Source organism: Jaculus jaculus, chromosome X (genome assembly GCF_020740685.1).
Source record: "Jaculus jaculus isolate mJacJac1 chromosome X, mJacJac1.mat.Y.cur, whole genome shotgun sequence".
Classification (NCBI taxonomy): Eukaryota; Metazoa; Chordata; class Mammalia; order Rodentia; family Dipodidae; genus Jaculus; species Jaculus jaculus.
The window spans coordinates 153845747-153870590 of record NC_059125.1 but is presented as its reverse complement, the minus strand read 5'-3'; the positions used below and the strand labels follow the sequence as shown (position 1 = coordinate 153870590).

The 24844-nt window shown below is 37.7% G+C and overlaps 1 protein-coding gene across 2 annotated transcripts; it reads right to left on the bottom strand.

Moving 5' to 3' along the window:
- Nucleotides 1–10253: 10253 nt before the first annotated feature.
- Nucleotides 10254–18054, bottom strand: Spry3 (sprouty RTK signaling antagonist 3). Of its 2 annotated transcripts, XM_045140770.1 has the most exons (3): nt 17939–18000; nt 17680–17803; nt 10254–11860 (listed from the first exon to the last, which is right to left on the bottom strand). In XM_045140770.1, exon 3 carries the CDS (start codon nt 11752–11754, stop codon nt 10888–10890), a length of 867 nt encoding a protein of 288 aa, XP_044996705.1. In that variant the 5' UTR covers nt 11755–11860; nt 17680–17803; nt 17939–18000; the 3' UTR covers nt 10254–10887. The 2 variants fall into 2 exon arrangements, with proteins under 2 accessions (XP_044996705.1, XP_004672710.1); XM_004672653.2 differs by having other exon boundaries at nt 17680–18054.
- Nucleotides 18055–24844: the final 6790 nt, after the last annotated feature.

Genomic DNA, 24844 nt, shown 5'->3' with positions numbered 1-24844 from the left:
CAAACATGTGTCCCTAGGCTTCACAGGTAAGCACCTTAACCACTAAGTCATTTTCCTAGCCCTATTATTGTGCTTTTAATAGTTTTTATATACTCTAGATATGTTTGGTTTGATGATGTTTATCATTTCTTTTTCCTTCTGATTTGTGATTTGAAAGGTAAGGGTTTGGGCTGGTGAGATGGCTTAGTGGTTAAGTACTTGCCTGTGAAGCCTAAGGACCCTGGTTCGAGGCTTGATTTCCCCAAGACCCACGTTAGCCAGATACACAAGGGGGTGCATGCAGCTGGAGTTCATTTGCAATGGATGGAGGCCCTGGCATGCCCATTCTCTCTCTCTCTCTCTCTCTCTCTCTGCCTCTTTCTTTCTCTTTGTTTGTCGCTCTCAAATAAATAAATAAAAATAAGCAAAAAAATTTTTTAAAAATTTATTCATTTATTTGTAAGTAGGGGGGAAGAGTGGGCATGCCAGATCCCCTTGCCACTGCAAACAAACTCCAGATGCATCTGCAACTTTGTGCATCTGGCTTTACTTTGGTACTGGAAAATCTAACTCAGATTGTCAGGCTTTGCAAGCAAGCACCTTTAACCACTGAACTATTTCCCTAGCCCTTGTTTTTTATGATTCATGGTTTTCATGTGCATATGTGACATGCATGCACATGTGTGTTCATATGTATGTGAGCATATATGTGTACAGATACATGCACATATATGTGTGCATGAGTGTGGAGGCGAGAGGTTGACATCAGGCATCTTCCTCAAATTGTTCTCCACCTTATCTACTGAATCCAGAGCTCATTTATTGAGCTAGTCTAGTTAGCCAGCTTTCCCCAGAGATCTCCATTTCTGCCTTTCAAGCATTGGGATTACAGGCAGCAATCACATCTTCCTAGCATTTAAGTGAGTAGTGGGCATTTTAACTCTGGTCCTCACTCTTATACAGCAAGTGCTACTTGATAAACTACCTCCCTAGCCCTATGACTCATGCTTTTTGTAATCTAAGAGATTACTACTTTCCAAAGTTCCTAAGAGTTTTATGTTTTGTTAATTCTTGTATACATGAAGTGTAAAAGTTGTTTTCTCTGTCTCTCCCTAACTGCATATGGACATCTGGTTCTTCCAATGCAAACTGCCATACAGATTTTTCTTTCTCCATTTAATTATCTTTGCATATTTGTGAAAAAATAAGTTGACTATAATTGTGTGAGTCTCTTTCTAGATGTTCTATTATGTTCCATTTATCTATGTGACTTTCTTTTTGCCAACACCAAACTCTCTTGATTTTTATAGTTTTATTGTAAGTCTTGATAACAAATAGTATAGGTATTTGCCTGCAAAGCCTAATGGCCCAGGTTCAATTCCTCAGTACCACATAGAGCCAGATGTACAAAGTGGTGTCTGCATCTAGAGTTCATTTTCAGTGGCTACAGGCCCTGACATGACCATTCTTTCTGTCTCTCCCCCCTTCTCTGCTTGCAAATAAGTAAATTAGTTAAAATATATGTGGTACTGAGGAATTGAACCTGGGCCATTAGGCTTTGCAGGCAAATGCCTTAAGCACTGAGCCATTTCTTCAGCCCAAGTTTTCAGTTGTAAATATACAAGATTAACAATTTTTTGTTAAGTGCAAGCTTAACCTATGCATCGGTTTGGATGCTATTCTAACTCTATTTGCTTTTTTATTAGCAGTTTCCTGCTTGCTTTTTTTGTTTCAATGGCTGGTTGTTATGTTCTAGTTTTTAGAATGCAATTGGACTTCTGTATGTTACTTTGTATCTTTCTCACTTATAATTTAACATTTTTATTTATTTGAGAGAGTGAGAGAGGCATATAGAGAGAAAGAGAGAGAGAAAGAATGAGTGCTCCAGGGCCTCTAGCTACTGCAACTGAACTCCAGAAGCATGTGCCACCTTCTGTATCTGGCTCTGGTGGGTACTGGGGAATTAAACCTGGGTTCTTAGGCTTTGCAGGCAAACAACTTAACTGCTAAACCATCTCTTCAGTCATCACTTATAATTTTAATAACATTTTTAGAGATCATTAGGATTTGACATTTATATGATATGACCATGTTAACAAAGATAATTTTATTTCTTGCTTTCCAATCTTTATGGCTTTAATTTCTTATCTGATCTTATTGTAATGGTTAGGGCATCTACTATAATAGTAAGTAAGTGAAAATGAGAATCATGGATATCTTTGCTCAGTTACTTAAGAGTAAAGCATAAGGAACATATTTTTCAGATATAATTTATCAGGTTGAGGAAGTACTCTTCAATTTATAGTTTGTCTGAAGGCTTTTGAAGGGTGACATAGAGATTGGGCACCTAGAGCAAAACCTCCACTTGGTAGGTAGCACTGCACTTTGGCTTTTGATGGCTACTACATTTATAAAGAGAAAATTTTACCACTGCCTTATCCAGACTAGCCTCTGAATTGAAATCTACATATATCATAAAAATTCTGGGTTTAGTTTAAAGCCAATGTTGTGGGTGAGTGAGCATAGGTAATCTAGATATCCATTACATATATATTTCTCTCAATCCATATCTCAGTAAAGGAACAAAAAGTATGATCCATATCCTCTGCTTAAAATTATAAATTCAGGGGCTGGAGAGATGGCTTAGCGGTTAAGCGCTTGCCTGTGAAGCCTAAGGACCCCGGTTCGAGGCTCGGTTCCCCAGGTCCCACGTTAGCCAGATGCACAAGGGGGCGCACGCGTCTGGAGTTCGTTTGCAGAGGCTGGAAGCCTTGGCGCGCCCATTCTCTCTCTCTCCCTCTATCTGTCTTTCTCTCTGTGTCTGTCGCTCTCAAATAAATAAATAAATAATTTAAAAAAATTATAAATTCAGCTTAAAACAACTTCTCTAAGTGTTCAGTCTTGATACATGCAGTCTTGTAGACATATCATTCAAAATACACATTATAATAATATAGCTAATAATAGAGTATTGTACTTACAACATCATGGGGACAGTGTATTTCAAATGTTCTCATCACAGAAGATATCAAATGTTTCAGGTAATGGATGAATTTCTTGTGTTGATTTAATCATTCCTTATTGTATTGAAAATCATTACACTCCATATACACTATAAATATGTATAACTATAGCTATACATATCAACATGCAATAAAAACTTTTGTTTTAGAGACACATCCTCACATATGTGTTATATGCCAATTCCCTCAAATATAATATTCTTTCACATTTGTGTAGAATATATACAATAAAAATATTTCTGTTTCAATGATTCTTACAATCTCTAGACATTATCATCTTCATTTTACAGATGAGGAAAGAAAAGATTTAAAGCATTGGAGAGAGGGAGAGAAAAAGAGAGAGAGAGAGAGAGGGAGAGAGACAGCATAGAATAAACATAAAACTCGCCATGTATGGTCCCAGGACTCAGGAGGCAGAGGTAGGAGGATCGCTGTGAGATAAGAGGCTACCCTGAGACTACATAGTGAATTCCAGGTCAGCCTGGACTAGAGTGAAACCCTACCTCAAAAAAATAAAAATAAAAATAAATAAAACTCTGGCCTTGGTGTCTGCAGACCTGGATTCTCACACTCCTCAGTCACTAATTCACTGTGTGGCTTTGACTCAGTCACTTCCCCTCTCTGGGCCCCACTATCTGCACTTATAGAATGAGGTGACTAGGCTTTCTCAAATATGTTTGGACATTATAATCACCTGGGAGCTTTAAAAATGCATTTCTCAACCCTACCTCCAAAGATTCTGATTTAATTGGTCTTGGGATACTCTAATTTCTATAACACCACACTGACTCAGAAGAAACCAATTCAGGGAAAAATATAAATCCAGTCTGGTATTTTTCTGTGAAAGAGAGAAGCCTGCTCATTTAGTCTAAGATTCAAGTACTATAAAATATGTCTCTTCTAGGAAGAGAGTGTTACAGTATTTTCTAGCTTTGAGATTCTACAAGAGAACTCAAGGCTCTCTCTCTCTCTCTCTCTCTCTCTCTCTTTCTCTCTCTCTCTCTCTCTCTCTCACACACACACACACACACACAAAATCTTTCAAACTGAAGAACTGTAGGAGTTTGAAAAAGAAGTATGTTAATATAAGTCAAGAACAAAAAGGAATTCAAAGGTACAATGGAGCCAGTGAATTTAAAAATATGTTTTAGGTGAGAGAAACAGATTATTGAGGTTTTTTCTTTCATATGGCACATTTTTTAAACTTTTTCTTTCTTGATCCACATTTACCATTAACTCCTCGTATTCTTTTCCTTCTTCCAATATGGTTTATGTATTAACATGAACCTTGTCCTTTTAATTGTGAGAGGCTTTCTACCTCATTAGAAGAGGAACATTTATTTTTTTTTCGTTTTATTTATTTTTTAATTTTTTTAAATTTTTAAATTTTTATTAACATTTTCCATGATTATAAAAAAATCCCATGGTAATTCCCTCCCTCCCCCCCCCGACACTTTCCCCTTTGAAATTCCATTCTCCATCATAGGAACATTTATTTTTAAAAAGCAATTAAAATATTATAAAGATATATTTTTCTTTCTTTGGATTTATTTTATATTGTTTTTGTGAGCAGAGAGTAGTGAGACATTGAAGAGCTTTCAGGAAAAAGCCAATGTAATCAACTTCTTTCTTTAGTTTAGACTTTAGTAAATAGGTGTAAAGTGACTAGGGTACATGCAAGATTCAATGAAGGAAAACTTGAATGAGTCTTATTGTTAAACTTCTATAGTAATAAAGCTAGGGTATTTGCCTGGTGATCATGATACTTTTCTTCCTTAGTGATCTGAAACAGAAGGGTTAGTCAGTTCTTCAATGACTTGAGAATTTCCAGATCCTTGTTATCTGTGCTTTTTACCACATACAAATGGACCACTATCTGGTACAGCCCAAAGGATTTTCTGATTAGTTGGAAAATGACAACTTGTGGACCCCATTCTTTTTCAGAAGTCTGGCCAACAAATGTATCTGAGAGCAAACATATATAAACTTGGATTGCAATGACATCAAGATCCCTAATAATAAGCAGTGTCATTCTCCAAATATCCTTCTTTGTCTTATCCATCCTGGTCTTTGAGAATAACAAAGCATCCTGACCTTTGAAATGAACGAGCAATGTTGATAATTTTGAGGGTCAAGATAAGGATATATGTGTAGATTAGGATAAAGTGACCAAAGACTTTAGTCCTATTAGACTGTATCAAACCTTAGGCTAGAGTTCCAGTGACATACTAATAACTACATATAATCCAGTTTCAATCATTAGGGAAGACTAATTGAGGATTTAGAGTGTGAGAATTTTGGATAGATTCACAATTAATAAAAAGCTTTGGGAAATGTTATGTTTGACATCTCTAGTACATATTGGAGTAGGGATAGAAAACTGGTAGTTGGGTATATAAGTGGGGAGTTCATCCATACCGAAGAAATAATTTTGAGTAATTATCAAATAAGTGGTGCTCAAAGAGAAGACAAGCCTATGCAATTCTTGAATATGAAGAGGTGACAGATGAAAGACCTAACAACAACAACCCCCCCCCACAAAGCAGCAGAGTATAGTATCCTGAAGTTAATGTAATGACAGTACTTTTAGGAGGCCACAATGAGCAACAAGTCAGATTCTTAGGATGCAGACTTGTAACCATTGGACTTACTAAAACAAGATGATTGGAGGAACAGTTTTGTCAGATCATTTTGGGAAATAACCTAATTTATGTATTTACTTGGATTTTTTTCAAAATTCCCATACTTTCATCTCATGGGAAAGCAAGGATTAAATCAGTAGAATGCATTAAATGCTTTATGACCTTATCAATAAATGAAAGCATATCAATGGAATGTGTTTAATCAATTAAATGCTTTGATTTCATGTGAAGATGGTCTGTAGGACACAGAAAATTTTTGTGTGTGACAATAAAAGATACTATAGCTCTTGAAATGTGTCTTTCACATCATAACTAGTGGCTGACCATTTTAAGCCAGTTGCTAAGATTTAGATATGAATACTCCAAAGGTCCATGTGTTAAAGTCTTGGATGCCAGCCCTTGGTATTATTGTGTGATGATGGAACCATTTTTACTGTTGAGGATGGAAAACAGGGCCTTGTGCATGCTAGACAAATACTCTACCACTGAGCTCTGTGCTCAGACATGAAAGCTTTAAGAGGTGAAGCCTAATGAGAGGAAGCTGGGAGTGTCCTTGAAAGGAATATTTCAATATTGGTCTTTTCCTCTTTATGTTTGCTTGTTAGCCATTATAAGGTGAGCAACCTCTTCTTCTATGTTCTCCTGCCTTGCTATGGGCCCCCAAAACAATGGGCCAACGAAACTATGGCCTGAGTCCTTTGAAACTGTGGACCTAAATAAAGCTTTCTTCTTTTAAGTTTTTTTTTTAATTTTTTTTGTTTTATTTTTATTTATTTGATAGTGACAGACAGAGAAAGAGGCAGATAGGGAGAGAAGAGAGAGAGAATGGGCACACCAGGGCCTCCAGCCACTGCAAACAAACTCCAGACGCTTGCGCCCTCATGTGCATCTGGCTAACATGGGACCTGGGGAATCGAGCCTCAAACCGGTATCCTTAGGCTTCACAGGCAAGCGCTTAACCGCTAAGCCATCTCTCCAGCCCCTTTTAAGGTTTTATCATAGATATTTTGCAACAGTGGTAGACAGTTGACTATTGTACTCGTAGATAAATTTATTTACGGGTACAATAAATACATTTGAAAAATACATTTTTTAGCCATTTTGTGCTGAATTTATTGTATAATTTTCTTGAAATTATATTTATTGAACCTAAATGAATAGTCATGCACTCATGTATATTCTACTTGAGGAACTCAGTGAGATATACTATCTTTTAATACTAAAAGTAAAAAAAATTGATACTTTTAATTCCTTTAGTTTAGCCAGAGACTTAATTTCAATGTTAACAGAAAGACCTTCAAAGCAAACAAGTTATATGTGAGTACAGTAGAGTGCTATGCACTTTAAAGTAGTTATTGTCTCTAACTCACTTTAAAAATTATGACTATGGGGCTGGTGGGTGGCTTAGTGGTTAAGGCATTTGCCTGCAAAGCCAAAGGACCCAGGTTCGATTCCCCAGGAAGCACGTTAGCCAGGTGCACAAAGGGCGCATGTGTCTGGAGTTCTTTTGCAGTGGCTGGAGGCCCTGGTGCTCCATTCATATTCTCTCTCTCTCTGTCAAATAAATAAATATTTTAAAATATGATTAAATATGTAGGCATCAGCCTGGTAGCACATTAAGTGTATAAGTTTCCATATAGCTGCACATTTATCCTACTTTCTGTAGTGGAACAATGCCTCTCCACTGCTGACAAGGTTGCAAGCATAGGCAGCCACATGTCTAGTACCCAGAAATGAAGAGATTTAATGTCACATATGAAGAAGATATTTAAATAATGAGATATGAGCTAGCCAACAATGGGCTGCATATAGATGTAATTTCATATTGCCTATTGTAAAAGATTGAGAAGTTAGGTGTCATGAAACTGTAGCCAACTCAGTGATACACTCCTTAAAGGGTTGCTATCTTTCTTCCCCTAATTCATTATTGTTGTCCTCACTCCTATTTGCCTGGATTGCACATCAGTTGCTTTTGTAAAGCAGAGAAGTAAATAATACCTATACCATACAGTTATTATAAGGATGGAATAAGGTAATATAGGAAAATATGCTAAAAATAGCAGTTTATATAAGGGAGAATTATATTTGTGATGATAAGGAAAGATGGGCTGGAACCAAAAGAAAACTCTTGGCTAATGCCATATGAAATGTATCAAGAGCCCAATATGTAGAAAACATTAGAATTAGGGGTAACAGATGACTTAAATCCAAAAAAATGCCAAGCAGAAAACACCCTCTAAGCATTCCTGTTTATATAGCGCATAACACAAAGCAGAAAATTAATGAAAACAACCACTCTGAAGGATTTAGAGTTCTTTGTATATATTTTAAATATACATGTGCAATACATTAAAATATATAGAGATGTGTGAGTATATATTTACATATATATACATATATATATGAAACCACAGAAGGGATACATATGCACACTCACATGTCTGTGTGCATACCCCAACAGGACCCATCTCTATGTAAACCAGATGCAGTCCATATCAGGCCAACTTGGACATAAGTGAAAGCCCTGACTCGGCAGCAGATTGCAACTGCATTCAAGAACCCTTCAGTTTCTTCTACCAAGTGTAAGGCCATTTTGAAATACACTGAGAAGAGTTCCTCTGGGTGTATGGCAGAGCCCAGGGCCCCTCTGGCAGTGCACATTTTGCCTGAGTAAGGACTGCGGGATTGTAATATCAAGGAGCTATCAAGAAGGAGGGACTTGAAACTAATAAGCAAACATCCATAGAATAACGTTAGCTCCAGAACAATGCACTAGTATCAGAGAATCCTTAGATATGTGAGCTCTAAGCAAATTTCTGGCAGAAGCAACGAGGTGTGTATCACCATCCAGCTTGACTCAGAGAACTGGACACAGCTTTTAGGGATAGATAAGTTTCAACTACAATCAAGCAGATTTGTAAGATTAAAAACAAGTCAATGGACCTAAAAGCAACATAAGAGGTTACAGGTATTGGTTTAAGGTATATAAAAGTTCCAATAAGCCTAACCTTATATATGGCACCATTTGCAGCAATATCATTAATGTTATTAATAATCATCATAACATATTTATATATACAAAAATAGAGCAAAGCAATTCTACAAGAGGAGATGTAAATGAAGGCTGTGTGCAACCCAAATGTCAACATACTTCAGGAAGTTTCAGAGCCAACAAAGATATGTGGTATATATTTCTATTGTATATATCCAGCCAAGGGCCATAGAATTCCCTTTCTTCTTCCTTTGTATGACTATATACTTCACTTCACCCTGCAACACGCATCCATGCACACTTAAAAGAGATGATATATAGAGTCTGGAAGTCTTAAACTAAATTGGAGCACCTTGATTTCAAGCAAGTGCCCTCAATCTCTGAATTCCTTGGTAATTTTGGGTTTACTTACAGAGGGAAACTATATAATTCTCTTGTCTCTTAGTAGCAGTCGTTAGCAGTCGGCCATCACCACTGTAGCCTTTTTCCCATTGAGAGGGATTCGCAGCCCAGGCTCTCTGTACTTATTAAGAGAGAAGTCACTTTTCTGCATTATATCTCTCTTCTCAGTTTTTCTCTGTTGCTGAAATCTAGGTTTTTCAGGCAGCTGCCATTGCAGACAAAGCCAGGAGAGAACACAATGTGTTCAGCAAAGAGTAGATGCAATGGTGAAGGTACAGCTTGATTAGGGCTTCTTTAAGGTTTCTTTTCTTTTCCACATTTGAGCTTCTACACGGTGACATAGCTAAAGGTGATGTCCACTGGGGGCAGCCTCAATATCTGGTACTTAATAAGCTACCCACCATGAACTATGGAAAGACCTCCATACTAACTTGGCATAGTTTCTAAAAGTAATTGAAAGGGAATGGCTTTGTGTCATTGTTAACAGAGCTCTAGTAAAAAAGTTCAATGTCTCAATGTGGTGTAGGGGAGGAAATAACTAGGGTTCAGGAGGCCTGCATTGCAGTCTGAATTCTTCTATCACATCAGTGAGAGGCACTGGACTAGTCCCTTCCCAAATCTAGGCCTCAGTTTGCCCATCTGTAAAATATGGCATTGAACTAAATTAACACTTCAATCTCTTCCAGCTCTAAAATTTTATGACTTTTTATGTCCATTATTAAGGCCTGAGCCATGCAGTCTCAGGAAGTTAGTTTCTAAGAGAGAACATACCTCTGTAATATCCTTTGCTTTGTTCATTTAGCTATAAAGCACGTCTGCCTTTGGCACTTGGGTCAGACATACAAAGTTATGAGCATCCTGATTTACTATCCTACTCAGCATGCTAGTAGAATCTGTCAGTACTATAAGTTGATTATTGGGAAAGGGTTAAAAACACAAACTAATTGAATTTGGAAATGTAAGATAACCTCATGTGCTCACAAACTGATGTTTGTGAGTGAATACACACATTGGGATACAGACTATTGCTAGTGATCAGTTCATTACAGTAATCCATTTCCCTTAATAAAATATAGTAAATAGTAATAGCATAGCAAAGTTAGGTGTTTAAGGAAACACCTATGGAAAAAACAGCACTTTTGGATGTGTTAAAGAGGCGCAGATAGAGAAAAACAAATAGAGATAGAACAATATTAAAAGAGACCAAAAAAAAAAACAGCTTAATCTTATCAGAAGAGTAGAAGAAAGCAGGAAATGAAAAAGAAACATGGAAAAGTGACAATAGAGGCTGAGAGTGAAAGAAGAAAGGGAACAGAACAGGATATGAGAGAAAAAGGGACAGGAACAGAGGGAGATGAGATGGAAGGGAGGTAGGGAGCAGTAAATAGGAAGATGGGGTCATATTCCCTGGAAGGTTGAACGCTGTTCCACATGTACCTGTGATGATCACCTTAAAAGAAAGGCTTCAAAGGTACTGTGGAAAGCAGAGTGACGATCAGAGCCTGCACCGAGAGGCATTACAATGGGGAGCCCCTAAACCTCCACGTTGCTGGCTCTGTCAGTCCTCAGTGTCCAAACCTCATGCCCATCTATCGCCTGAATTTGCCATGACAGCCATAAAGGCTGAGCTGGCGGGATGTAAAAAGATTAAAGAAGAGTGGGATAGATAATGAGAAAAAGAGCAAGGCATCCTGCACAGGATGTTCTTTGCCATTCCCCTGACGCTGCAGGAACAAAAGAGGTGAGGCCCTAACTTTGGCTAGTTTATTACTCCCCCCTCTCCAAACATGAGGCCTATGCTTTACTGAAGAGGGTTAGGAGAATGCTCTGGATCCATCTTGTTGGAAGGTCATACAGACTTTTCCTGGGCCTTGGGGAAAGGCTTACTACCAGTAGAGATTTTTCTGCACACAGTGTTGGTGTGCCTCTTACAACGGCAGCCTGGTCGCCGGAGGCTATCGTAGCCCTGCTGGCACAGATGGAGGCATCCACGGGTAGGCAGGTAGCAGCACAGGCAGGGTAGGAAAAGGGAGATGAGGCTCATGGCTGCCCAACGGACCAAGCAAGAGCTAGGCCCACAGGAGCAGGGCTCATCAGCGCAGTTGTCTTCATCATCAGTGGAGCAGTGGTAGAAGAGGCCCTTGACACAGCAGAGGCAAGTGCCATAATCAAGGAGGCTCTCAGCAGAGCAAAGGCAACGTTGGTTGCACACCCAGCAGGACGGGAGTGGGCGAACTGCAGTGCAGGGGACACACTTGCACCGCCCACACTCCTCGCAGATGAAGAGGTGATCACTGGGATGCCCTGCAGATTGCTCAGCTTCTCTTTTCAGAGCACCATCGGCCTTTGGGTGGGTTCCTGTTCCAGCCTGGGTTCGGATGATGGACTGGCCTGAAGGAGATGGTGTAATGCTGGCCAAGAGCCTTTGATCAGAGGCAGTGGTGCTATGGGACATTGAGCTGGCGATGCTAGATTGGCTCAGATGCTGAGGCAATGGCTGCAACTGATGGCACTGGCTGAGACTGCGAGGGAGAGCAGTAGGCATGGTAGCCAGGGACCAATCAGATTTGTGGGTTTGCACAATAAGGGAAGGGCTAGAGAGGGCCTGTTTACAGGGAGCTGGAGGCCTTTCCACATAATCATTGCTAGCATGAGTAGAGCGCAGCTGTTCAATAGGCAGAATTTGTTGGAAATCATCTATCACTGTGGCATCCATTTTGACTTGACTTTTGAGCTCTGAGTGATTTTAGATCAGACTGGCACTTATGGTGATAAAGAGGAGCCCTTGTAGTTACATAGACTTTAGGGAACATCAGAAAATCCTAGGAGAGAAGGAATGAAGACAATTAGTACCATGCAGGTAACCAACAAAGGTCAGGATTTATCACTTCTACTTTTGATCACTTTGTAGTAGTTTTCATGTTATGCATGTATTTTGTAAGTGACCTCATTCATTTATTGACCAAGTCTGGTCATTCCATCAAGACCATAAAGCAGTTTGGTAGCAAATAATACATTGTTAATTGTTGTATTCCCTCATATGACAAGGTAGGTTCAGGTTTAGGAGCAGGTAAATCTAAGCCTTGAGTATCAGAATTCGAGTAAATTCTAGCAAAAATAAAGCCAAATGTTAAATTCAAAGGCCACTTCCTAAAGAAATGCTGATGGAATGGAGGAAGCCTCACGAAAGTCTCTCATGAGAAGCTGATAATATGTGTAGTTATGTATATGCATGTGTATATTTTCAACCAAAATTATCCTCAGAGTAATTTATGACAAGCATAAATAAGCAAGAGTGAGACATTAATTGATTCTATGAATAAGACAGGCATACAATATGTAATAATGGCAGAGGGCAAGAATTGCACTATCAGTAGAATAATAGGAAAAGCTTTCCCAATAGCAAAAGAAGCCAATGCTCATCATTTTTAAGCTACAGACTATTTCACCTTATTTGAGAGGTTGGTTACTTTTTAATTTTTAAAACTTTTTAATTTTATTTATTTACTTAATTGAGAGAGAGAGAGAGAGACGGGGAGAGAATGGGTATGTCACCTTGCACATCTGGTTTACGTGGGTATGGGGAATAAAACCTGGGTCCTTAGGTTTCACAGGCAAGTACCTTAACCACTAAGCAATCCCTCCAGCCCTGAGAAGTTGGTTCTTTTTAAGTGTCACAATGGCTCCAGAATCAAAATTCTTTTTTTGAGATATCACAGTGTTTCTTAAGCTAGTTACAGACTCCTGGGCTGAAGCAAACCTCCTGCCTCAGCATTCAGGGTAGCTAGGACTACAGGTATATGCCACCACACTCAGTTACCAGAATCAATTTTTTTTTTTAAGATACAGAATAACACTGGAGAATAGGACAACTATAGTGAACTATGAAAGGCAAGCCCTGGATTATTTCAAATATCACCTGTAATTGTATTATTGCTACTCTACGTAGACTCCTTATTGATGGCATTTACCAAGCAGATTCTGCATAGATAGCTTTTTTACATTTACCATATACAAAAAACTGTTTTTATTAAAAAAAATAGCAGCAATGTTCCTATACTATATTTAAGCTTCACTGAATATTAGAAAGCAAGTTTTTATATTAGTTCTCATATTACATTGTAATGACAAAGAGTTGTATAATTGTTTCTTTGATCAAGCCTAGACTCAATAATGGTGATCATTTAGCAAATATTGCATCACCTATAAGACTGAATAGCTAAAATGTGCACACAAGAAAAGGGAAATACTAATCCAATAGAGAATGTGGGCATCAGAACCTAGGAATAATTAGCATGAAATATATATAATGGAATCCATCAGATTTTAGGCTTCCTCAGAATAGATCAATTACTTATACTACTGTATGGGTCTGATAGCTTGAATGACTAATAAAGATGAACAAGAGAGAAAGAACAGTGTCTGATTAAGTTTCCATGTGAAAGCAAGCAAACTCTGAAGTGGGCCCAAAGCTCAATTAAAAAACAAACAAACAAACAAACAAACAAACAAGAAAGGGCTGGAGAGATGGCTTAGCAGTTAAGCGCTTGCCTGTGAAGCCTAAGGACCCGGGTTCAAGGCTTGATTCCCCAGGGCCCACTTTAGCCAGATGCACAAGGGGGCGCACACGTCTGGAGTTCCTTTGCAGTGGCTGGAGGCCCTGGCGCACCCATTCTCTCTCTCTCTCTCTCTTTCCCTCTCTCTTTGCCTCTTTCTCTCCCTGTCTGTCACTCTCAAATAAATAAACAAAAATTGAATTTTTTTAAAAAAACAAGAAAAATAAAACTTAGTGATAATAATGACTACAGTTATATGACTTTTGAGAGTATATTCACAGGCAAACCCAATTAGCTGAATTGACATCTGTTTATAAATGCAAATAAACACTATAGAGAATGATACTTTTATCAAATCACTTGTTTCCTTTGGGCCTCAGTTTCACTATCTATATATTTATAGAGGTGGATTATGTGATTTCCAAGGATATTTCCCCATGATGGTCTCTACTTCTAGCTATGCAATTTGATAAAATTATTCTTTTCGTCCATATCTTCTACATCTTCAAGTCCTCCCGGGTAAGTTAGACATTGTGCCCTTGTTTATTTGGACATTTCAAAAACAAAATTAGACCTTTACTTACTTGCACCCAAAGCCCCTAAAATCTCACACTCCTAGCCCTGCAATGTCTTTATAGAGTCATAGTATCCACATTGGAAAGGACTAGGCAGTGTTTGTTTGGACATCCAAATAAACAAAGACATGGTATTCAACTGGCTCAGAAATTATATGTGAAAGTAGAAGCTTTGGAATGTGTGACAAAATTATAATAAATGGATTTATGTCTTACTCCTTCAAGTAAGTCCTTTACACTTTAAGTAAAATAATGCATGCTGGATGCAGTTAGCTACATCAGTTTCCCAAATACATGGGAAATTTCTACAAAGAGTTATGAGAGATAATCATATTATGTTCCAAAGACAGAATTCGAGAGATTTTTCTAAGTACTGCAGGGACATGCTCACAAAAGTTGAAAGCTAAATTTGATAGAATCTAGGTCATAATACAAAGGACTCAGAACCAATAATGAGAACTATATTCAAGGGGGATTCTGTCTGGGGACCAAAAGAGTACATGGTGTTTAGGTTAAGATGTATTAAGTTATTGATTAAAGTTCTGTAGGAGTGAGGAGTTGAGAGACTTGGATGGATGATTAAAAGAAGCTGTGGGATCAATCTGGAATGATGAAGTAATATTGCCTTCAGGTAAGGTGACTGACACTATGAAATGAGTTTCTTCTTATTCTTAATTTTTTTTATTATAATAGAATCTGGGATCCAGTGTAGGCAGTAGGATCAGGTAAAATCAAGGTGTTGAGTAGGTTTTAAAGTACTAAACAATACAAGTGTCAGACACGTTGAATATTATCTAGTTAACACTGATGAACTTAGATACATAGATAGACATTATATGTAGCAGAAAGTAAGAGGGGGGAATTGATAAAATAATAGGCAAGAGACTGCTGCAGCAGGTAGACTGGATGAGAAACTACCACTGCATGTATGTTTATGATTTAGGAGCCATTAAAAAGCCATTCTTGTGAACAGCAACAGTCAGTTCCACATCCTATCAAATGACAAAGAATGTACATATCACATATTATTAAATAGGAGTCAAGGTGGTTAAAAGTCTTGGCTGCATATTCATGGAATCTAGTGATTTTTGTCACGTAGTGCCTCTGCAGTAATGAATGATGCATTGTAAACCCACTCCCATCAGTCTTGCTGGCCATGTGCTCATAGCTTTCTGAACAGCTTTTCTATAGTCTTGAAATTTGCTATATTCAACCTCAACAGAAATTTCTTTTCTTGTGCCAAATTAGTGACTATAAAGCTAGATTTACTCATGAAATTCTGATGTTTGTTAATGAAAGAAATTTTTTTTTCACTCTAGAACCTAAATCTGCTGTGTTGAGACCAAAGTTAAAAACTTTCATATCTAAAGCTCTTCTAGGCTAATGCCATAAGACATTTTTGATTTCTATGATAAATCCTTCCTGATACCATATGACTCAATGTTGATTTCAAAGAATAGGAAGGATAAAAAGAAGGAAGGCCTGACTCCTGTTTTCTCCCACTCTCATGAGCTCAATGCTGTTTTGTACCTTACTGTGTAATGACTCTGGGGTGTGTTGCTTTTCTTTCTGTACTCTGCTGTTATATACACTTGTTCTCAGAATAACTGAAAGTAAACATAGGGGGAATTTCTGCTATGGCTTTATATGTTTTCTTAGTTCTACTCTTCCAGAGTCTGCTCTCTAAAAATCCTTCTCTGTGCAAAAGCATTTGCATCTCTATCAAAGCACACCTCCCCCTTACAAATACCAAGTTGTATATAGTTTATATTACTGACCTCTCTGCTACTGACTGGGCCTCCTTCCTACCACATACATATTGCTGGGGCTGCCAGGTTCTCACCACATTTAACTCTTAACTTGTCACTTTGCTACCTTGGTCCTATTCATTACTTTAATAGCTTCATTAAGACTCAGCAATTTCTTTCAAACTAGCGAGACTTGCAGCTTTAAAACCTTGACATTTTAAAGATATAGATATTATAGTAATGGATGATGCAAAGAAAAATTAATACCAAATGAATTTGCAAATTTCTAATGCTGAGGAAAATGCTAAGAAGCTAGTTATTCATTTAAGACATTGAAATCTTCTCTTTAAGCCTCAAATTCTTTTATAACACTCAGAAATTTAACTTCTGGTCATAATGCTGGCTTTACTTTGCTGTGTTACTACAGACAAGTGACCTATCTGTTCCATACCTCTGTTTCATCTTTATCTATAAAATGAGGAGGTTTATAAAGACTTTTTTGTCCTAATGTTCCAAATTCTATGCTCTCAAAGTCTTTTCATGAAGAATTAGTTCCCTTTCCTTTAAATTCCTTGCTTCATCACTACTTAATTCCTCAGCGCTGAATAAACACTTCTAAATCCAAGTCATTCAGATTACTATACTATGTTTCACATCTAGGGACCTAAAACCAGTACACAAAGAAACAAAATCTCTAGTTTTACAATAAATTCATAGTGCATGTGTAGAGCCAGAGACAAGACTAATAATTTATCGTGGACAATCTGCTAGTCCATGACTTATTTGAATTTATATATGCAGCTGACTTGTTGGCAACATGATTTAACACCTGATATAATCCAATTCATGTGATAGCACATCACATTACAGTGAGGTTTTAATATTCTCAGAAAAGCAACAATAGTTTGTATTTCAAAATACATTTCTATTTTAGAGTTAAAGATCTGTTTTCTGTTCATGGACCTTGATTCACAGCATTCATAGGTAAATGATAATTAGATATGTAAATGGAAGTGTGCTGTAAACCACTGCCCTAGGTCCTATCAAATGTCTATTGGATAAGGAGAAGTGCTCACAGGTTCTCACGTTGGACAAAATTTCCATATGCCACATACAGATATGTGCACATATACCAGGCAGGGATCCAGAAATTTCTAAATCATTGCTCTGACTCAATGTAAGTGGGGGGTTATGCCGTGTCAGCTTGCGCCATTTCTACCCAGGGCAAGGTGATGTGATGAAATCTGAACGATGCACAGCCCAGACTTGTGAGCCAATAGCAGACTAGCCCCACGCTGACAGGATGCCCGCTGGGCAGCCAGACTGGCTTCAGTACGGGCTCTTCCTACGTCCTCACCTTGGGTGGTTAGGCTGCGCTATCAGGGGGCTTAGGTAAGCACCAAAACGCATTTAAAGGTCAACAGGCTAGACATCAAATTGACATTTGCCTTAAAAAGGATCGTTATGAATTCCTATCTTGATTTATAAATTCCCAGTACAGATAATTTTCTACAAGAGCTGATTCATTTAAATGTCATATTAAGGGTTTTCATTTTATTTTAACCAGGCGCTTGCGCGCGCGCGCGCGCGCGCGGGTACACGCGCGCAAACACACACACACACACACACACACACACACACACACACACGCACACGCACACACACGCACACACACCACACTCCGCAGGCTGGAATGAATGGCAATCTGTGCATTGCATAGAAGGAATTCTGGAGTCTTTAAGAGCTAATCCCTGTGGCTTACCTTGAGAAAATGGTTTGTCCATGCTGAGAAAAACAGAAGAACTAAAGCTCCATCTGGTCAAAGGATCTCTTCTCCTGAGTCTTGGGTTTCTCCACCTCTCTTCGGAAAGTCTGAATGAAAACTCCTTTACGGGCAGAGAAGCCAAAAACAGAGATAGTTCTGTCTTGGTCTTTCCGACACAGCAGAAAAGGAGAGAGAGCGAGAGCGAGAGGGAGAGAGGGGGAGAGAGAGAAACGGAGGTGGGGGGTGAGAATCAGACCTGTATTGGCCGATACTTTGTATAGATTTTACATGCAGATCTAAATCTTCATGCACGTATTCCCCAAAGAAAGCTCAGCAGGGTAAGTTGTTCACCTCCTCCTCTTTCTCCTCCTCTTCTTCTTTCTCCTCCTCCTTCTTTTTCTCCTCCCCCTCGTCCTCCGCCTCTTACTCCTCCCCCTTCTCCTCCTCCAGTTTCTTTCCCCCCTCCTCCTCCAATATTTTCCTTCCCCTCCTCTTCCCCTCCCCCTCCCCGTCTCGCCTTCCTCCTCCCTTACCTACTCCCCCACCTCCCTTTTGCCCCCGCCTCCACCTCCGCCTCCGTCTCCTCCAATCTGTCAGATGAACTGAAGCAGCAGAAACTGCAGTGTGTAGACACAGGGTATCTCAACACAGCAATAGATATTGCTAGTGTGTGATTATTTATGTACCTCAGCGTGTGTTGATATATAATCTGCAGGGTTGTGTGTGTGTGTGTCGAGGTTGCACAGTGTTCAGCTCAGCTTGCTGGCTGTTTTGTGAATGTAGATGGTTTCTGGAGGTCTTGTGAATGGGTTATAGGGGAGGATGGGAAGGGATTTATTGCTCCTTGCTATAATTTCTTGCTCTCCCCCTCTCTGTGTCGTTTGCTTTCCCGGAGCTGTAGCTCTTAATGCTTGTCTAAGTGGCGTCATCCAGCTGAAATTGAATCGACCCATTAGAACTCCCCATAGGAATCTCTGTATCCGGTCCCTGGGTAATGACTGAAACAAAATTTAAAGGGGAGTAGAGCTGGTGGGGGGGGGGGTAACAATTTTAAGGAGGTCTTATTTAAATATTTCTGCCAATCACAGTAGTACTAAGCCACTCAGCCCTTTCTGAGTGATTGCTGCTTCAGTCTGATAAAGATTGAGCTTCTCCTTTAAGGACTTCCCCCATCTCTTTTCCTCATTCATTCCCACTTTTTCAGCACTAATGATTGTCCATCCATCATCCTCTGGGAAACCATTACCCAACCTATATTCCCTTTCTTCCTTCAGTATGTCATACACTCAACAACAAATATTTATTGAATGTCTTCCTTTGTGCTAGGTGTTGTGGATTCCTGCCTTTATGTAGCCTCGTTGGGACTTCAGTGTTCTGAAAATAAGACAATCTTAATTTACACTTAGCGAGAAAGACAAATCTTTCTGTAAATCATCTTCAATCTATTATTTAGTTCAATAGAAAGGGGGGTCTTCCTTTTTGGGGCTCCCAGGCAGAAGCACATGGATAAATTCAAGTCTCATATTTAAAATCAAAGTCCTGCTTCAATGGACTAGTGGCAGGAACTTGGCCATCAACATTCTTAGGATGCTTTGGTTACCCCATCTATAAAATTGAGATGGTAAATGGTGACAGTTCAGACTAAAACAAACTTGTGAGTCTGGAAATTCAGATTCTTAATCTTACTCTAATTCCTTGTGTGACCTTTGCAATTTACTTCCCCTCTAGAGCCAAAATTTCTACATTACCACATGGAGATCTGATTAGGTAATTGCTTAGGCCCTTTCTAGCATTGACATTCTATTATTTACACCCTCTCAGGGATATTAAGACAAAAGAAAGCAGAAGTTTTTAAAAATGTATGGTTAGGTGGGTCTACATGTGCTTTGTGTTGAAGGTTCTCTTAATTCTTCTGTTTCGTATGTATATACACACATATCCAATTTATAAAACAAATTTAAATTTATTTTCCCAGTCAAAAGATTTTCCTAGATAAATTCTCTTGTGACACAAATCTCTTCTCTACATTTCAGCTTATTAAATCATGAAAAACATAAAAACTAAACTGGAGGCTTATCTGCAGAAAATAGAGTACTGATATATTCACTCATCCATTTATTCAACAACTTTATTGTACATCAACTATGTGCCAAGCTATACCACAAACCATATTCAGATCAACAAATCAAGGTTCATTTTTTTTTTTCTTTTAAGGTGGGATTTCACTCTAGCCCAGACTGACCTATAACTAACTCTGTAGCACAGGCTGGCCTCAAACTCACAATGATTCTCCTACCAAATGCTGCCAAATGCTGGGATTATAGGTATGAGCTACTACATCTAAGGACATTCACTTTTTTTTTTTTGCTTCTAATCTTTTAGAAGATATCTATCTAAGGTTTGGAAAATTCAGTTCACCTCTCTGAGCCTGTTTCTTCATATTTAAAAAGAGATAAAAATAATTCCTACACCACAGTATTATATTGTTGTCCTATAATCTTAATAAGGCCTTGCATTTAGAAATTTTATCATGCATCTGGCATATGAAAAGTATTCAATGAATAGTAATTACAAATGTTAATAATTGTTCTTACCCTTATTCAACCCATAGGAAAGGCAATAGATGATTTCAATTAGAAGTCATTTCATTTCTTTTTTTTTAATTTAATTTATTAGTTTTCTTTTCAGTAAATACAGGCAGTTTGGTACCATTATTTAGGCTCATCTGTGATCTACCCCCTCCCATTAGACCCTCCTTGTTAATGATAATGGGCCCCCAACACCTCAGCACTGAAGCAGACCAAAAATGAACCCAACATGGCTCAGGGAAATCTTGCGGAAGAGGGGACAGAAAGAATGTCAGAGTTACATGTTGGGTCATGATTTGCAGAGACATTTATCATTTCATTTCTTTTGAGATACAGCTTTAAATTTGAATAGGTGGTTTGCATAATTCTTCTCCTTTCTTTCTTTTTTTTTTCGAGGTAGGGTCTCACTCTGGCTCAGGCTGACCTAGAATTCACTATGTAGTCTCAGGTTGGCCTCGAACTCTCGGCGATCCTCCTACCTCTGCCTCCCAAGTGCTGGGATTAAAGGCATGCGCCACCACGCCCGGCTTCTTCTCCTTTCTTCACGTTAATATAGGGGCAATGATGAAAACAGCTGAGAGCATTCAACCTCACCTCTCAGGATGATGAAGATGGTAAAAAAATGTTGATGATCATTTATTCATTCAATAATACCTATTACAAGCCAATCAGGAGCCAAGTGCTTGTATTACAGCAACTAAATTTCCTGCCTTCAGTTGACAATTTGCTGGATAGACAAACACATTTACTCTCTGCAAGAAATTGTCTTTAAAGAATTTGTGTGTTTTAATCTATTTAATTCTTACAATAACCCCGAGGTTTATTTATAAATTTTCATGATTTTACAAAACAGAAACAAAGATACAAAGAGGTTAAGTAATTCCTCAAAGGTTACATATCTAGTGAGTTGCATATCTATAATTTAACCCAGACCAACTCACACCAGAGCTTGCACATTTAACCACTATACCACAGTACCCAACTATGTACAACTCTTTCAAGGACTTTTTTCCTATAGCTCCTCCAAATTATTCATTATCTATTATGACTTAGAATGTTTGTGTGTCCTCCACATTCCTATGTGGAAAGCTAATCACTGATATGATGGTATTAGGAGGGAAGACCATTGAGAGGTAATTATATCAGGAGAGTAGAGCCCCAGTGAATTGAATTGGTGCTTTTATACAAGAGGCCCTTCCACCATGTAAAGACTCATTGAGAAGGCACCACCTATGACACCAAAGATCTCAGCAAATACTAACAGTACCTTGATTTTGGACATTCCAGCCTACAGGTGCTATAAGTTCTATGGTTTATTGGCTAACAAAGCAAAGATATTTTGTTATAATAGCTAAAATATACAAGGGATGTTCTCTGAATATTTTATATTATTGTGTATTTCTTTGCCTTTGAGTATCCTGTTCACTTTTCCTAAAATGCCTCCAAAATATATAACTGTCATTTATCTATCTATATCTATCAATCTATCCCTCTATTTATCACCCTTCCAAGTACTAACAAAGCTCAACTTTACTTAGCTTACAAATTCAGATGAGATCAAGACATTCAGGATGGTTTGGCTATAAACATATTTATCTATCGTCTATGTATCTATATATTCCTTTGAGACCTAGACCTAGAAGTCACTCATTGTATTAAAAAAGTTGCCTAATCTCTCTTGAAAAGACCAGTTTTGGGATCTGTCTTCTTGCTTATGCTTCAATTGGCCTCTTTGTACTTAAATAATGCTACAGCACATATTATACTTTATTATAACTATCTTTCCCCCATTTTAGACAGTTATTTCTAGTAATAGATACACCATTTATCACATTTGTCTTCACTGCTTCATCTCTAGGGACTGGTACATTTGGCCATTCAATTAATGCTTATTGAATGAGTAGCTGACTGACTCTTGGAAATTTACCTAGATAACTTTCTAATGTTTATTTGTGCTTTAAGCAACTGTATCTCAGGTACATGATTTTTGACATTTTATCAAAATAGTACAATTCTGTATTAATATTTTATGCTGAGGCATTATAAAATACATTGTTTTACCTGGCATCTTGTTTTACAAACCTACTAGATTCTTCTTAACAGTGCATATCAGGAAATCTGTTTTTTTTTCCACTTTGTAGATAATAGTATGCTTTTTGTAAAATACATTTGACAGATTCATTGAGCTGTCAAAGATATCCATCTACTTAGTGACAGTGTAGGAGCTCTGTAGAAACAAACACAGGTCTCCTGTCTCCCAGTCCAGTCCCTTCCTTTGTTTATAAGACAGTTTCATGTCATTAATTTAATTCCAAGTTATTTTGTAGATATTATCTTAGGACAATTCAACCCATATAGTTGTGCAAACCAGACATTTAAAAAAAAAAGCCTTGAAGGACACCGGAAAAATCACTCTGCCCTCCAAATATTTTCCTATTATTGTTTCAGATACCTCTGAGTTATAATTTTATAATTAATTGATCAGGTCTTTTAACACTATAGTAACGTTTTAAAGATGAAAAAGAATTTCTAACATTATACTGAATTTTAAAAAAGGATAGGACATGAATCAAAGCATTTGAGAAGTAACAAACGTAGAAATAAATTAGGTAGTCAACAAAAGGTTTACAGGAGAGTTAAAACTTGGACGAAGAGCCTGGAATAGTGGCACATACCTTTAATCCCAGCACTTGTGAGGCAGAGGTAGGAGGAACACTGTGAACTGGAGGCCAGTCTGGAACTACATAGTGAATTCCATGTCGGCCTGGGATAGAGTAAGACCCTACCTCAAAAAGAAAAAAAAAAAAATCCAGGTGTGGTAGCACATACCTTCAATCCCAGCATTTGGGAATTAGAGGTGGGAGGATCACCATGAGTATGAAGCTGTTCTCAGACTATAAAGTGAATATCAGGTCAGCCTGGGCTACAGCTATCCTTTACCTCACCCCTCCAAATAGCCCCCAAAATCTTGGACAAAGTAATGCCCATAAAATGCATATATAATTCACATGAAGGATATATGTGGAAACTTCAATTAGAAGCAATCAGCTAGTGCATGGAGTCTGAGAAAATTGACACATATGAACTGTCTTATGTAAGAAGTATATTGGAGCTAGAAATGGAATGTGTAGTGTTGAAGAATAACTTGAATGACAGGCAGAATAATTTGACTTAACTTTCTAGGAATTAGAAATAAAATTTTGAATAAAGTGATCAAATGTGAAAGCAAACTGCATTAAGAAAGATACATATTAGGTAAGAAGATACTTGAATTAGGTGAGCTAACTTAAAGTACTTTGAAGTGGTTTAAACAGAAAATGGTAAGGACTGAATTAAGGAACTGACAGTGAATATAGGAAGTAAAGATGTGAAGTTCTTTGTTGAATATAAAAAAGTTGCTTTATATGAAGAAGTTGGAAAATGAACTTAAAGGAATAAATATGCAATATTAGGATTGAAAACAAATTTAGAGACTGATTACATTATCAAACATCTATTATAAAATTGTATTCCAACTTCCAAGCTACTTGTTTATCCTAATTTTTATTTTATACTAACCTATAGAATCTTAGCCTACCTTAAAGAATACTTTAAATATAATGTGCTGTGTACTATTTGTGCATGCTAAGCAAGCACTCTATCAACTGAATTACATCCAAAACTCAGTATTTATCACTTTCGTACCCTTGTAACTTATAGATATATCTTATCTTCCCAAATAAAATAAGATCACTAAAGATCCAAATATGTATTCTCAAGGTACTTTTTGCTGTGATTTTCATATAGTAAATGGTTAATAATAAAATAAACCATGAAATGTCAAGTTACTGGTATAGCCAGCAGTAGAAGTCAGGTCTCCTGGTTACTGGTTTAACATTCTTCTTACTGTATAACAAAGAGGGGAGATAATTAGGACTTTAAGTTAATTTTAGGAAGTGTTAACTTTGAAGGGACATTTTCAAGTGGGAATATAATGACTAGAATTTGAGTGATAGTCTAAAACACAGTTTAGGGTCTGTTAACTTGAAAAAGAGATCACTGGAATTTATTTTTAATGGATGAAACTTCTGAAGTAGAGGAAAGAAGAAAGATAAAAGATGTGTACCATGTAGAAAGTTAAAGGATAAGTGATAAAAAAAAATCAGTGACAAAACCAAGGAAGGAATAATCACATATCATAAAATGATAGAAAAAATGGCCTTAATAACATAAGAAAAAATAGGAAAAACAGTTTAAAATATCTAATGAATTTAGCCACACAGGGCTATTGGGAAAAATGTTTCATCGTGGAGTAGGAAGTCAAACATCAGTAGGAAATTTAAAAGCATGACAGTTATAAGATTTCATCAACATAAAGAAGCCAGTGAATTGTGAAATGAAAGGAATTAGTGGAAAAGAACAGATAAATGGGAGGCTTTAGGTGTTTGTTAGAGCCAAATTCCAAAAGAATCTGCAAGAACTGACATTCTGAACTAACACATGATGTGTACTCTAGAGTGAAGAATAGTCACAAGCTTTGTCCTTGTTACAATTTTACCTGGAACTATGCTGATGAACAAAGAACTTAAGCACTT

Coding starts and splice junctions, on each gene's coding strand:
- Spry3 (XM_004672653.2), bottom strand. CDS start 11,754: ATGGATGCCACAGTGATAGATGATTTCCAACAAATTCTGCCTATTGAA.